At 39.7% G+C, this 16,032-nt stretch overlaps 2 protein-coding genes across 2 annotated transcripts in view; one reads left to right on the forward strand and one right to left on the reverse strand.

The window, feature by feature from the left end:
• CCDC70 (coiled-coil domain containing 70) overlaps positions 1 to 16,032 on the reverse strand; it is a 99,057-nt gene that overhangs the window by 41,646 nt on the left and 41,379 nt on the right. The gene's annotated exons all lie outside the window — the stretch shown is intronic.
• The window catches only part of TMEM272 (transmembrane protein 272), a 39,370-nt gene that overhangs the window by 6,375 nt on the left and 16,963 nt on the right, over positions 1 to 16,032 (forward strand). The window contains exons 2-4 of the mRNA XM_072610476.1: positions 6,136 to 6,217; positions 12,796 to 12,855; positions 15,877 to 15,959. Coding sequence (XP_072466577.1) covers positions 6,160 to 6,217; positions 12,796 to 12,855; positions 15,877 to 15,959 — 201 coding nt within the window. The 5' untranslated portion in view covers positions 6,136 to 6,159. The remainder of the gene's footprint in view (positions 1 to 6,135; positions 6,218 to 12,795; positions 12,856 to 15,876; positions 15,960 to 16,032) is intronic.

Genomic DNA, 16,032 nt, shown 5'->3' on the forward strand with positions numbered 1-16,032 from the left:
CTGACAAAGATTTTTTGTAAATAAAATTATGTCCTAGTGACAGAGAAATAATTCCTTTACATATTGTGATTCTGTACATTCTTCTTATGCCATACTTCTTTCAATATCATAAAAGTTGAACAAACTTAGTAAAACAGAGTCATGATCCCATACGTATCCTAAGGAAACAAACTTTACCAGTAGGTAAATTAAGTCACATGAAACTACATTTAGAGGATTCACAATTGACTGATTGAGGAGAAGGGTTTACATGTTGCCAAGGAGTCAGGAACAGTTGAGATTGGTTTCTTATATAAAAAATTCTCTTCAGTAAATTTTTACAAGGTTTGGTCAGGTAAGGTTAGTATTAACCAAAAGTTGCAAAGAGAATAAAGGGAAATCAAAAATTCCCATAACACATGGGACTTCCAAGGGAGCAGAAAATGGAAAGATGGGCTTCCAAGAAACCAGGCTTCTCTTGCATGTGGTGCTGTTGGGGAGCCAGGGAAGACCTCCAGGCCAAGGTTACCTGAAATAGTTCATACCTTTCTAAGTTAGAGACTTGTTCACAACAAAGCAGAAAAAAGAATATATATCTTTACCACCTTTAAGTGTCTGCTGCTGTATAGAGCATTATACTTGATACTAGAGGAGAAAAAGTTTTGATAAGACCCAGTCCCTGCAGTCTCCTGGAATTTACTTCCAATACAGATAGAGATAATGCAGAATATCATACAACCAATGAATTGGAGAGTTTAAGAACAAAATATAGAGAGGAATCTAAGCAGAAAAGTAGATAGGTGGGGTGGCAGGTGGGGTAAGGACAAAGAAAAGCTCTTTAAAGAACATGGTATTTCAATGTGGGCTTTGAAGAATGAGCACAGACATTCTAGGCCAAGGGAATACCCTTAGCAAAGGTAGATGGCTGGGAGAGTGTAGTGCTTGTCCAAGGAGCCATTTTTTCTCCAAAAGAATCATAAAAGAAAGTCAGAAGTGAATCAGCCTGTTTAGAAGACCAAACAAAGTGATCTCCCACTGACCCAAAAGCTACATTCTCCTCATTCTTTTAGCCTAAGGTGATTTTTTGTGGGACTGCAGAGTTTTTCAGATAACCTTTCTGTTCTTAAAGACTTTATTTAGAAGGTAGGCTCTGCAGTAATCCACCTCATTAAATGTGTACAAGAATAATCAAACTCCAGGTCTAACAATAGCACCTCTATCTCCCAGCTGGCTTCTTTTCTTTTCAAACAAACCACTGGCACCTACTAACCTCATTACTGCCCCCCAGAAGTCTGGCTCCTGTTATGCTCTGCCCGGTGGGAAACCAACTGATTGTTGCCATTCAGTCATTCTTCAGTTGTGTCCGACTCGTTATGACCCCATTTGGGGTTTTCTTGGCAAAGACACTAGAGTGATTTGCTATTTTCTTCTCTAGTTTATTTGACAGATGAGGAAATGGAGGCAAACAGCATTAAGTGACTTGCCCAGGGTCACACAGCTAGTAAGTATCTGGGACCAGATTTGAACTCGGGGCAGCACTTCATTCATTGTGCCATCCAACTGCCAAAACTCTTCCTAAATGCCTAATATTCTCATATGAGAATAACAGAGGAAATTTTCATTGATTCAACATCATTCAGAAAAATGAATTTTTCTAGATAAATTCAGTTGACCCCTTTAAGGACCCATGCTTTTGTCATTTTAACCATTTAGTATAGAAATCTTTAGGGGCAGCTGGGTAGCTGTAAAAGCAGCTACATTGGCATACCCAGGATGGCTGCTAGCACAGGTTCTTGAATCTGCTTTACTAGAAAAGATAGCTTTGTAAGGTGGCAACAATCCTTTCTAATTACATGCAGAAAGTAGAAACAGAGAAAATAAAGACCAACAGACAGGGCCTGAATCAAAGCAATATTGCTGTATACTTTGCATATACCCCTGGATCTAGAAAGCCTTTATATCTGAGCAGTCAGGAGGATCTGAACTTATGGCCACTCAGAGTCTCTACACGATCCTTCTCTTAAGCGATCCCCCAAAGTAAAACATAAACCTGCCAGTATATATAACAAAGACTTGGCTCCTGATTGGCTTAGAGTCAGCAGGCATGAAGCCTACGTGACTCAGCACAGGTGTGAATTATCAGGATCAAAGGTGATTGAGTCTTCAGATGCCCACAGTTTAGCCTGAGCCTGGGAAACTGAACTCCAAAAGCAAAAACAAAAAAAAATTCCACTTTGCTTGCTGTTACAGTGGCACAATGAATAGAGCAGAACTCTATCTCAGGACGACCTGAATTCAGACCTTTGCTAGCTGTATGACTCTGGACATGTCACTTAACCCTGTTTGCCTCAGTTTCCTCATCTGTAAAATGAGCTGGAGAAGGAGATGGCAAACTACTCCAGTATCTTTGCCAAGAAAACCCTAAATTGGGTCATGGAGAGTCTGACACAACTAAAACGACTCATCAACAATGTAGAAAGTTTTATCAAATCCCTTACAAATTTCTTTGCCTGCTTAAACAAAGGGGCGATTGAGGTCTGAAGTATTGTTTGTCCATACCCTAAATGGATGCTTTTATCCACCTCTTATGTTCTGCTTTCCAGTTTTCCTGTTTCCTTCTCTATGGCTAGGCTGCCAGATATCACTGCTCACTATGGAGGCCTGTGGACTTTCCCTTCCTCTTCTAGTCTTTCATGGATCAAGAGGAGTGGCAGGAGCCGGGCATACTTGAATTCAGAAGAGCTGGGTTCAAGGTTTTACTTTGACACTTACTATTTGTGTGATTTCACAGGCAGTTTACCTGCCCCTTTGAGACCTCTGTCTTTCCGTTTTAGAAAATGGGGCTAGTCATATTTATACCAACTTCAAAAGGTTATTTTTGAAGAAAGCAATATGTAAATATTCAAGTGCTATATGTAATGTTAATGCAAGGTTAATGGTGGGTGGGAGGAAGAGTTAAAGATCTTCCCCACCCATAATAAGCCTCAATATCTTTTGTTAATTTCTATTGAGGCACTGGGTCAGAGGGTCCTGCCCTCCAGCTCTAAAAAGCGTATAAATACTCTGAGGTGAAGTTTTACTTTGGGACTTACTCATTGGAAGTGTTTTTTGTCCAGATGAGATGCTGGGTAACTGATAAGGATCCCCCTGGCTTTGAAAACCCAGGTATTGGTGCTTCTCTCTCTGGTAACTGTGTATGTATGATCAGACAGTTTGATCTGTTTGTTGACCTGTGACGTATTTATTGCTTAGGGTCAGACAGTTGGAAGCCCTGTCTATTGGTCTTTATTTCTCTATTTGTACTTTCTTGGAAGTTTAGGGTTCTGACGTTTTCCCCTGAACTAAATGAATGATATATGTCTTTGGTTAAAGTAGATTGTTGACCCCTCAAAAGTTGCTTTCCTTTTAGGAAAGCAGATGTAAGAACCTGTACAACAGACCCTCCTGTGTATGGCGGGGTCCTTGCTGTTATACTATGCAAATGTGAACTATTAATAAATTAGATGTCAGGTGTTGAAATTGAACAAACACTAACTTGGACTGACCTCAAAAAATAGTGGAAGATAGAAGGGCCCAGCATGATGTGATCTATGGGATCAAGAAGAGTTGGACTTGACTGAATGACTCAACAAGAACAACAACTTGTCGAAATTGTGTGTAAAGTAGGACTCAAAAAGCTATGAGAGGATTAATGGGTTCTCCTGGTAACATTTAAGTGCTTTGCACCATCTAAGCTTTTCACAGTCTCTCTAAAAGATTTTTTTCACTTTCTCTCAGATCTTTACCAAGCTGTGTTCAGGTGGTCAAGGTTTCCAAAAATATGACTGACCACCAAACAAAGGCATCACTTTAACAATGATGAAAACAATAATAATACCATATTAGTAGTAGTGTTAACCTTCTTCTATGTATAAGCATGTTCCCCCATTCCTCGTTTCCTCCTTTCCATCTTTCAAGGTACAACAAAAATAGCACCTCCTCCCTGAAGACTTCCTTGATCTCAGCCAATAGCAACCTTTCCTTCATCAACTATCTCATAGATAGCACTCAACCTCTTTGCATCTATATTATTCTCATTTGCACAATAGATATTTATACACATATATCTGCCCTTGTTTTTCAGTTGTTCATTTGCTCGGTCAAAACCAACTCTTCGTGACTCCATGGACCATACTGACCATGGGGTTTTCCTTATCTACCCTATCAAAATATAATCTCTTGAAGTCAGGAAGTTTGTCTATTTGTTTGCTATCCTCATACATAAAAGAGTTTTAAATAAATATTTTTGTTGAATTGAATTAAATCTTGGACTTTATAATATGCTCCTCTTATAAAAGAAAGTCTTTTTATCTGGACTTGTGATTTCATGAATGTGGAGAAATTTCTGGTGTATAAATTCCTACCATCAATACAGATCAGCAACTCTTCAGTAAATTATGGTCTTAGAGATTTGTCTGGAGGTATTGAAAGGTTAAGTGATTTATCCAAGGTCACACAATAGTGTGTGTCAGAAGCAACGAACTTACGTCTTTCTGACTCCAAGTAAGCTTTGTATTTCCTGTGCTGCACCATCTGTCATAGATGGAGTATCTAAGGATGTATAGAATCCTTTCTGCATGTCCTTTCTCCTTTTGATTCATGTCTTTCATTGCACAGAGGAGCTGAGCTTACTTTAGCGACTAAGTAAATGAGTTGATATTCATCCATCTCCTATCCTTGACTCATTGAAATGAATGGAATTCTTTCCAAGAAAACAGAACAGAATAGTCATTTCTTTTCATAATCCAGAAATAGACAAAAAAAAGATTCCAGTTGTTGATAGGAAGCAAGGACCCATGTCCTATCACTGACATACCCACCTTTCCTCCTACTCCAGATCAGTAGTTGCTATCAGGAACTTGTGGGTTAGAGTAAAAGATCAGAGAAAAAAAATTCTTGACAGTGAGTGACTTTAATCCTCTTTGTAATGACAAGGTTATGGGTTGTTTCTGTTCTGTGGTGGCAAGAAGGCAGTAGACTGAGCCAGAGACAAATAGATTGATTCCAATCATTGCACTCCCATCTTTTTTCTCCCATTGTCCCCATTTGTTTCTCCATCCAGTTGTGTCCTAAAGCACCACCTGAGGGAAACCTATTTTATTGTGTCTTTAGATACTCCAATTTAGGTTAGGAAACTTGGTGCCTTAGTCAAACTTTGATATAGCACAGAACGGATTCTAAAATAATGAAAAAATGCAATCTTAGGCTGAATTAAGGGAGGCATGGAGTCTAGGAATGAGGGGATGACATTCCCACTGCAGCGTTGTGTTTAGTTCTGCACCTCTCTTTAGGAAGAGCATCGATAAGCTTGAGAGTGTTTAGAAGAGAGCCCTCCTCTGGCAACAAAGGCACCAACAAGATGGTGAAGAGAAGGGCCTAGAGCGCATGCCGTATGAAGATCAAAATAGTATAATACCTCTGGGAGGTAGAAGAAAGGTTCGTGTTTCTCTTGCTTAGTCAATGGAAAGATTGAGAAAGACAAGAGAAGTTAAACAGTTTTCCCAGTCACACAAGTACACCATGAATCAGGGACTAAGATCTGATCCTTACTCAGTCCCAGACCCCATTCCCAGCCTTGATTATATTTCTTCTTGCTAACAATATAAGTCATATGGGCAGCTAGGTAGCACAGTAGATAGAGCACCCAGCCTGGAGTCAGGAAGACTCATCTTCCTGAGTTCAAATCTGGCCTCAGAAATTTAATAGCTATGTGATCCTAAGCAAGTCATTTAATTCTGTTTGCCTCAGTTTCCTCATCTGTAAAATGAGCTGGAGAAAGAAATGGAAAATCACTATCTTTGCCTTGTTTTTCAGTCATTTCAATCATGTCTGACTCTCTATGACCCTATTTGCCAAGAAAACCCCAAATGGGGTCACAAAGAGTTGGACATGACTGAAACAACTCAACAACCATAAGTTATATAGTACGTGACAACTGACAGAGTGAAGATGGACTCCTAAGATTTGGATTATAGACTCACCATTAGTCTACACTGCTGCTCTCAGATATATGTGTGTGTATGTGTATGTATATATATATATATATATATATATCAGGTAGTTAATTCACATAAAATATTTTCCTGGTTATTTTGATGGATTTTTTTTAATCCTTAGGTCTACTTTAGAGAACACTTAACAATGCCTGGTGGTTTGGAGAAGGCCTGTCATCGATGCATATCTACAATTGCAAGTAATGGTAAGTTGGTACCCTAGGGACTATGCTTCTTTTCTAGGAAAGAAGAGTGGGTTTAGAGTTGACACTGAGGGTCTGAATCCTAAGTCAGGGGTTCTTTGCCTTGTTTAGAGCATAGATAGCTCCCTTTGGCAATCTTTTTTTTTAAGATTTGATTTCTTTTATTGTAACAAATTTTAATACCTGTCTGTATGTTGTAGATAGTGTACCCATACGAAAGAACAAAGGACCACTATTCAAAATGGTGCAAAATGGGCCCATTTTCAGAATAATGTTTTAAAATGTTTTTTTAACTATAAAATAAAATACAGAGCATTTTAAAAGAAACTGGTTAGATTGAAACAGTTATCTAACTAAACTTTAAACCCAAATTTAGGGACCCTAAGTACAATTCCCTGTCCTAGAGTGACTGGTATGATCCTAGACTCTGGAGTCATCATGTGGAGGGCCCTCACTCTGCTAGGACAGATGGAAGAGTAACCTATTCTGCTACTGGGGGGATTCTGTGTCACCCAGGAAGTTAGTGAGAGGGATACTAGACTGTATCAAAAGTATACTCAGTACATTACTTAGATTTTCTGAGCCTCAGTTAACTTATCTGTAAAATGATCACATTATACCAGATGTCTCTAAGGTTCCTTCCATGTCTAAATTGATTTATTAGTTTATGTAGTGTTAGAGAGTTAACCTGGGAGTGAAGAAGACCTGGGTTCAGATCTGACCTCTAACACTTACTGGTTGTGTGACCCTGGGTCAGTCACTTAACCTCAGTTTTGAAACAAAGCATTTTGTATTTGATCCTGGAAGTAACAGGGAGCCACTAGAGTTTATTAAATGTGTGTGTGTGTGTGCGTGTGTGTGTGTGTGTGTGTGTGTGTGTGTGTGTGTGTGTGTGATCAGACTTGCTCTTTAGGAAAGTCACTTTGATAGCTAAATGGAGAATGGATTGGATAGAGGAGAGACTTGAGGCAGGCAGACCCACTAACAGACTCTTGCAGTAGTACAGGCATGAGGTGATAAGGACCTGCACCAGGGTGGCAGGAACTTCGATGGAGAGAGAAGAACAGGGAATATAAACTTCAAGCCAGCAGTTGCCACATTAATACTTGCCTAGAGATCAAAAGAACTTTGTAACTGCCCCCAAACCCCAAACCTAGTGGAAAAGAAGGCAAAATAAAATAGAGAGAGATTTAAGAAGAGTCACCCAGCTGAATAATAAGAATAACAATAAATCCTATTTCTATAGCTCTTTACATGCTTCACTTTATTTGCTCTTATAATAATCCTGTATATAGGCGCTATTATTATCTCTGTTTTACAGATAAAGGCATTGAGACTCAAAGAGCTGAAAACACTACGGCTCAGAGTTTCGGTGACTTGTCCAGGGTCATTTGCTCTAAGTAGAGAGGAGAAAAGCTTCTGAAATAGATCAGAGAATTTTAACTTTTAAAAATTCAAAAGAATATGATTATTCACCACTCTTGGATTTCAAAGTAATTGCGATTATTCTTCTATTTTTATTTTTCAAGATCATTTTTCTTTTAATAAGGATCTAAGCATTATTTTCATTTCAATGAATTTTGCATGAAACCACCTCTATTTCTCCTGTTTTTAAAAAAAAACGGCTTTGATGTACAGACCACTTCCAATGTCAAATTAAGACAACAACTTTTCAGTAAACTTGTATTGACAGTATCTAACTGAAATTATGAATTGCTTATGAAATATAAAGGGCTAAGAATATCAGAGTAAAGTTTTCCCATATATAAGAAAACAAAGTCAAGAACTGTGATTGTTTTCCATTGATATATTCCACTGGTTGTTGATTATTTCCATTGACATACTCCACTTATTATTTAATTCTATTGATATACTCCATTTGCCTGGCTTAAAGATGGAACATCTTCCTTTATGTGTCAGTGGAAGGGGGAAGATGGTCCTAGTGCCATATTAATGACAGATGATGGACAGTAATTAATATCTACCTAGTTTGGTTTTTCCATGTCATTGTTGTTCAAAGCTTCCCAATAATTCTCAATTTGCCCTGTAAATCAAAATAAAATTTCTAGCTAATCCTACTGAAGCCCTACTCTTACCGTCTTCTCTGGAATCTCTTCCAGCCTTCATCCTCCCTTTTCTGACTTTCATCCTTTGAATGGCCTTCATCTTCTCATCTACCAGGTTATGTTGCCAGAGCTAATTACCAGCTCTGAATAGTTTAGACACATTTTCACAATGCCCATCCAGTAGGTATTTCAAAAGATGGGGCTATAGAGAGCTATGAGTGGTTGGGGATGGTGGTATCTGGAGTTGTGGATTTCGAAGAGGACCAAAATGGCATCACTATGTCAGAGTCAAGGTACAGCATGTCAGACTGTGACTGATCAGACCTATAGGCACTCAGAAGGCTCTACCATAGGTCAGGCACAGATAGTCCACATAAACATCCAAGGGAATAGTGTAATGGAAAGGAACATTGGATCAGGAGTCAGAAAGACAGGGTTTGACATCCAACTGCTACATAGTAAGTCAGTGGGACCTTGGGTCAGTCAGGTAGAGGCACCTATGCAATGTAATAGTTAAAATGGTGGACTTGGATTCAGTTCAACACCTGTCTTAGACACAAACCTTGGGCAAGTCATTTAACCTCTTTCAGCCTCAGTTTCCTCTTCTATAAAATGGGTATAATAATAGCACTCATGGGGCAGCTAGATGGTGCAGTGGATAGAGTGCCAGGCCTAGAGTCAGGAAGACCTGAATTCAGTTCTGCTCTGGGACACTTACTAGCTATGTGACCCTGGGCAAGTCACTTCACCCTGTCTGCCTCAGTTTCTTCATCTTTAAAATGAACTAGAGCAGGAAGTGGCAAACCATTCTAATATTTTTTCCAAGAAAAACCCAAATGGGGTCATGAAGAGTCAGACATGACTGAAACGACTAAACAATAGTAGTCACCTCCCAGAGTTCTTGTGAAGATCATATGAAACAAGAGGGAAGCTCTTCGGAAACTGTAAATCACTACCTTTCTGAGCCTTGGTTTCTCCATCTGTAAAATGAAAGAGTTTGACTAGAGGATCTCTGAGAACATTTCCAACTTTAAATCTTATGATCTTTGACCTTCAAACATGTTATCTACCTTCCTCTATCCCCAGGAGAATAGAAGTTTCCTGAGGGCAGGAACTGCCTCACTTTCATCTTTGTGACCCTGGCACCTGGTGCAGTACCTGGCATTTAGTGAGGACTTAAGACCTGCTTATTGATGGCTTGACTCTCCCACATCTCCATAGGAGGACAGCACTACCTTCCTCCTGTCACGCAGTATCAAAACTAGGTGTCATCCTGGACTTCTCGCTCTCTCACCACCTTCTACAGCAAATCAGTGGCCAAGTCACATCATAATGTCTCTTGTCTATACCCCTTGTCTCCTCTGATGCTGGTGCAGGCTCTTATCACCTCACACCTGGACTATCCCAATAGCCTGCTGGTGGGTCTGCTTACCTCAAGTCTTTCCCTCCTCCAAAGCATCCTTCATTCATTTGACAAATTGATTTTCTTAGAAAGTTGGTCTAAGGGAAGCTAGGTGATACAGTGGATACACCACCAACCCTGGAGTCAGGAGGACCTGAGTTCAAAGCCAGCCTCAGACATTTACCAGCTGGGTGACCCTGGGCAAGTCACTTAACTCTGATTGCCTCCCAAAAAGAAAAGATGTAAAAAGCAGATCTGACCATGTCACTCCCCTATTCAATAAACTCCAAATGGCTCACTATTCCATTCAGGATCAAATATAAAATCCTGCTTGTCTTTCAAAGGCCCTTCATAACTTTGCCCCTTCCTACCTTTCTAGTCTTATATCTTCCTCCTTCCCAAATTCTCTGCAATTCAGTAACACTGGTTTCAATCTTCCAAAAAGATACTCCATCTCTTGATTCCTGAGCATTTTTACTGGCTGTTCCCTATGCTTGGAATGAACTCCTCTCCTCCTCTGTCTTCTGACTTCCTTCTAGTTTCAGCTGAAGTCTCACCTTCTGCATGACATCTTTCTCTGTCCTCTTTAATCTTAGTGCTTTCCTTCTGAGATGACCACTCTTTAGTTTATCCTGTATATATCCTGTTTGTAAATACTTATTTGCATATTGTCTCTCCCTCCCTGCCTCTCTGCCCTCTCCTGTACCCCCCTCCCCCACCTGCACTAGATTATGAGGTCCTTGAGAGCCGGGACTGGTATTTGCCTTTCTTTATATTTCTAGCACTTAACATAGTGCTTGGCCCATAGCAGGTGATTTTTAAATGCTGGTTGACTGACTAAAACCCTTTGTATTTTTGCGTATGTACACATGTGTATATTATACAGGTTTCCCCTCTCCCTTAAGAGCACAAGCTTTTTGAGAGGAGAGATAGCACCCAGATCAGTGCCTTTCACGCACCAAGGGCTGTTAAGAAAGGGATTTGAAGTTGCTGCATATCCTACCACTCTCTATCCCTTATTTCTCCAGAAGTGGGACTCCTCTGCCTGGCACTAAGAGATTTTTGTAATGTTGAACAGGTGTCAAAAATCCCTTTAAACCCTTAAACCATAAACCTATCCTTTATGTGGGAAATTCAATGAGAAGAAAAGCTTGTAGGGAAGTCAGCCACAGATCTGAAGCTAAGGCCTAAAGTAGTACTCAGACCACAGAATCTCTCAGTCACTGTCGGCCCAGATTGAAACAGTGCTATGGTTCTTGAGATAGCAGTTCAGAGCCCCCCTGAGTCTTCTACTTGCCCATTTCTCTCTCATTCTCCTTCTGCCAAGCATGAACAGTTGCATTCTATGTGCTTTCCAAACCCCCAGAGGGTTTCTTTAATATCTGGAAAGCAGTGAAATATTGATAAAGGCATCTGTGTGATAGTGTGCTCCCTCCCTCCAGTCTCCTGGGATGTCTCAATTAAATTTGATAAATGCACATGACCATAACCACATGTTCAGGTAAGGGAAAGATGCATTTTGAAGTTGTCAGTGAAGTCCTGAGAAACCTTTCCTTAAGTCTGAGGTGGGCTAAGGGACCTATGAATGACATAGGGTGACAGAAGCCATATTTCACCTGAATGCCGCATAGCAATCAATAAGACTAAAAATAAACCTGTAAGGTAGGAGAATGAAGCACCTGAATGTACTGAGCAGCTAAGGAACTGTATCTTTGAATGGTCAAAAGAGTGGGTAAGAGAGATAGGCAAGAAAATCCCAAGACCCTGGAATCTGTGAGTATAATATATGGCTTGTTGGCTTCCCAAACTCGAAATGGTCAGAATTAAACTCTTTTTTCAGAAAATTCCCCATCTCCTCCACTCAAAAATCAATTTTCTCCTCTTGACTTCCCATTTCTGATAATGGCAAAGTTACTCTCCCTGTTACCTTAGTCTTAAAACCACAGAGTGACCTTGGACAAATTACTAACCACTTTGGACTTCAGATCCTTTATCTGGAAATAGGTGATCTCCAAGGTTCTTTAGGAATTTGATATCTCAAATCATCAGTGACTGGGGACCACTGACTAAGAAAAGAGTTGTATATTCTATGTCACGGTCCTCTTTGAGAATGAAGGACAAACCACAATCTATGTCCCATGTCCGATTGGTTCTCAAGCTGTGCTTCCTCTCCAATGTCTCTCAAATCTATCCCCTTTCTTCTCTTCCTGCTGATGCCCCATTGTTCTTCATCTGGGCTTTGGCAAGCCTTCTAACTCATCTCCTTCCCAGTCTTTCTCCCCTTGAATTCAACCTTTACGCTCCTACCAGAGGACCTGGGTTTGAAGCCAAGTCCTCACATTTATTATTTGTGCAACCCTGGGGACTTCACTTAATTTTGCTGGGGCCCACATACTTATCTGTGTGGCTTGTACAATTTATATAGTACATTTGGCAGGTAGGTGGTGCAGTGACTCGAGTCAGATAGAACTGAGTTCAAATCCAGCCTCAGACACTTACTAGCCATGAGGCAAGTTACCCTCTTTTTGCCTCAGTTTCCCCAACTGTAAAATGGGGATAAAAATAGGACTTACTGCCTAGGGGTGCTGTGAAGATGAGCTTTATCTCAAATGAGATAATAATTGTGAAGTGTATAGTACAGTGAGTCTTCCTGAACTCCAGGCCCAGCACTCTATCGACTCAGCCTGTCAGGATTGGTGTTGTTATCACCGTTACTAGTGATTTGGGGCATTCTTTCACATGGCGGTGAATCTTCTGCGATTCTCTTTTTGATAACTGTTCATCTCCTTTGAACACTTGTCTATTGGAGAATAACTATTTGTGTGTGTGTGTGAGTTTGTAATTATCCCCATTTTATGGATGAAGCTGAGGCAAACAGAGGTAAAATGACTTGCTCAGAGTCATACAGTTGGTATGTCTCTGAGGCAGGCTTTGGACTGAGATATTTTTGACTTTAAGTCCAAAGTTTATTCACAGTGCCATTCTAGCTGTCATTATCATGAAGGGAAAGAAAGCAAAGTTTCATGTAACACATTAAGAACTTAGCAATTTTAAACAGAATGGAGTGATTACAATGCTAACTCAGTAACCTCTCATGCTTTCTCTTCCAACAGCCTGCTTCATTTTTGCCCTCCTAGCTTTTCTGGCGTTGCCCTTGTCCATGGCTTTCACAGGTAAGCTTGCTAACTGAATTTCTGGGCCAATCCCTAAAGGCAGCATGTTTGTCTAGCAGCCTGAGGCATCTTTTCATCCTCCAAACTTTAAAACTAGGATGCTAAGGGGTAAGAGGAGTTGGCCTCCAAGGGTTCTTTCCAAGCCCTATATTTCCATGTGGCAACTTGATCTGCATAGGACAAAGAAAGTTAGTTTACTGATGCTCCAACACATAAGAAAAGTACTCACTCAATAAATGTTTTTGAATGAGTGGATAAGCTGATCCAGAAATTATTTACTTAACAAACTCAACTGTCTAGAGGACAGGACAGGAGTTCCCAACCTTATCGAAGTCAAGGAATAATTTTAAGAATAGATTTCCATTTTCCATTCTTACAAAAAATGCTCAAAAATCTTTGATTCCACTAATAATGCCTTAACTAATCTATCTTATTTGCATATATGTATGTGTATATTATATATGTGTATATAATATATAAACTCTAGAATTTATTGACTAGAGAGAACAAGAAGACTTACTCAAAGATGAGGGGTACAAGAACTGAGAAATGTTGGAAATGCCTGATCTAGAACACAGCTGAAACCAACAAGGAACAACACCCTCCAATGTAAAAACAAATGGAAAAAGTAAACAAATAGATGCCACAAAAGCTCCTGCACACATGCACCGAAGCTTCCTTTACAGGAAAAACCCCGAGACTTTCTCTCAGAAGCTGTGTACTCTTAATTTACATGCAAGTTTAACAACATGCTTGGTCACCTCATTTTCTAGCTTCCAGCAGATTGGAAAGAGCATGTAAAAGTGTATAGGGTCTCCCTGTGTTCCTTTGCAGAGGTGGTGGGTCCGAAGGTGTTAACATTCCTTGCCATGTTAGATATTTTTCAGAGATTGGTGATTGGCTTTCCTGAGTTTTTTTTTCTCTTTCTTTTGTTTTCTTTTCTTTTTAAAAGAATTTATAAAGGGTGAGTGGGGGGGGGGAAGGATGGAGGTTACAGGGTGAAATCTAGGCAGCATAAAAACAAAAGATCAATATAAATCTATGTGGAGACTACTAGAGGCAGGCATTCTGACAGACATAAAGAAGGATAGGTGATGGGAGATAGGGGAGGAGAGAAAAGAAAATGAAGAAGCAGATGCTAAGCCTAGAACAACACAGCCTCCATAAATCCAAGGTCATTTAGTTTAGGGGCAAATAGACCTTGCCTCACCAGCCACTGAGATTGTTGCTTTTTTATAGCACAGCATGATAATGGATCGTTCTAATCATAATGCTGGATCATCTTCATCAATCTTGATCCTGAGCCATTAGAACAGACACACATGATGCATTTTAGAAAGATTTTTATCCAAAATGAAATAACAATGATTATGATGATGATGATGGTGATAACTTTGGTTCCTGAAAAGGACAACTCCTCAGCTATGCAAAAAAATTACATGGACCAAATCATTACTCCCAATTTTGCCAAGGAAATGAGGCTCACAGATTTATGTACATTTATTAGAACCTTTTAAATTCTTCAGGACTGATCTGAATCTCCAGTGAATAGTGCCTGCCTTTCTTCATTAGAAATGAACAGGTATCAGAGATGATGCAGTGGTAATCTCACAGCTGGGTTTTGAGTTTGAAAAAGGAAATTCATACATACAGTGAAATTGACATAAATAACTGTTTGTGTCAATTTCATGGACCTTTAAGGTACTTGAATTTAATCTTTTGTTAAAAAAAAAAAAGTTAAAGTGAAGTTCAGCATCATTTTCCTTAATAGCTTCTTCTGGGGGAATCCATCACAGATTTCCAGAAATTAAAGCAATCAGAAACCTTGAAGACTACATATGTTTGATTCCCCTCTGGGAGCCTCTGCCTTTAGACTTGAGCTATGAATCTTTGTACACATCACACCTAGATATCTTTGTGATACTGTGCTACAACCATATCTTTAGGTTTACTTGGGCTATTTAAAAAAATCCTAGAGTGGATCCTTTCATAAAGTGAATAATTCTAATGATGATCTCCATATGTTAGATTTGCTTAAAGCAAATCTTTTGTTCTTTATCCTTTGTAACTAACAGTCAGGTAAAACACTCTGCAGGATTGATTAAGTTGTTCTGTCCAAGTGAATTTTCCCCTCAGTCTGTGGAAGGTTCACACTCTGGCTGCCACACTGCTTGGCACCTGTGGCTTGTTGCAGAACGACTAGTTGAAGAAGCAAAAAATTCCACATCCAATCAAGCAAGGAGCATTTCTTTTTTTTATTAAATTATTTTATTTGTTTTCAGTGTTGTACAATCACTTCCATATATCTTAGATTTTTCCCCCTCCCTCCCCCTCCTCTCTCTCCCTTCCCACTCCCTCCACCCTCTCTCCCTGAGATGGCATACAATCTTATATAGGTTCTACACAAACAATTCTATTAAATAGATTTTACCCTTAGTCATGTTCCATAGAAGAATTAAAATGAATGAGAGAAACCACAAAACAAAACATAATTGCATCCAATTCCACGTGGAAGGCGTTTTGCCTCGAGTCCACTGGGAATTTTTTAAGTCCTTGCATTGGAATGAAGTAATAAGTCTGCCAGAAAAATTCCTCACACCCTGTAGTTGTTGCTGTGCACAAAGGTCTTCTGGTTCTGCTCACAAGGAGCATTTCTTAAGCACCTACTATGAAACATTAACTGAGCCTTCTATGAGTTAGTCATTATGCTAGGTGCTAGACATTCAGACAAAAATGAAAGAGGTGAGAGAACACATAGATACACCATATGCAAAATATGCAAGGCATTTTTTTTGTGTGGGAGAGGCAATACCAGTAGCATCTTTCTCCCCATCCCATTTCTATCCCATTTGCTTTATACATTCAAGGTGTAAAGTAGATGGTCTATAGGGTGAAGAGCGTGACCCTTGCCTAGCGCTGGACTAATGTAATCCATCGCTAATTCACCGTATAACAAGGCTTTCTGCTTTATGATACTACTTTCTATCCTTGCACATTTTCTGTATCTTTTCCCATGTCTAGGAATGAAGTTTTTGGAGGATTGCCCTATTGAACCGCTCATTCCCTTATATTTGCTAGTGGGTGGGATCATCGGCAGCCTGAAGGTAATGTATATTTTTGCATGTTAACTTTTTCTTGAAAAAGCCTAAGCTGAGGAGATCCCCTAAAATCTCTTTT

The sequence above is a fragment of the Notamacropus eugenii genome, chromosome 5, assembly GCF_028372415.1.
Source record: "Notamacropus eugenii isolate mMacEug1 chromosome 5, mMacEug1.pri_v2, whole genome shotgun sequence".
NCBI classification, from domain to species: Eukaryota; Metazoa; Chordata; class Mammalia; order Diprotodontia; family Macropodidae; genus Notamacropus; species Notamacropus eugenii.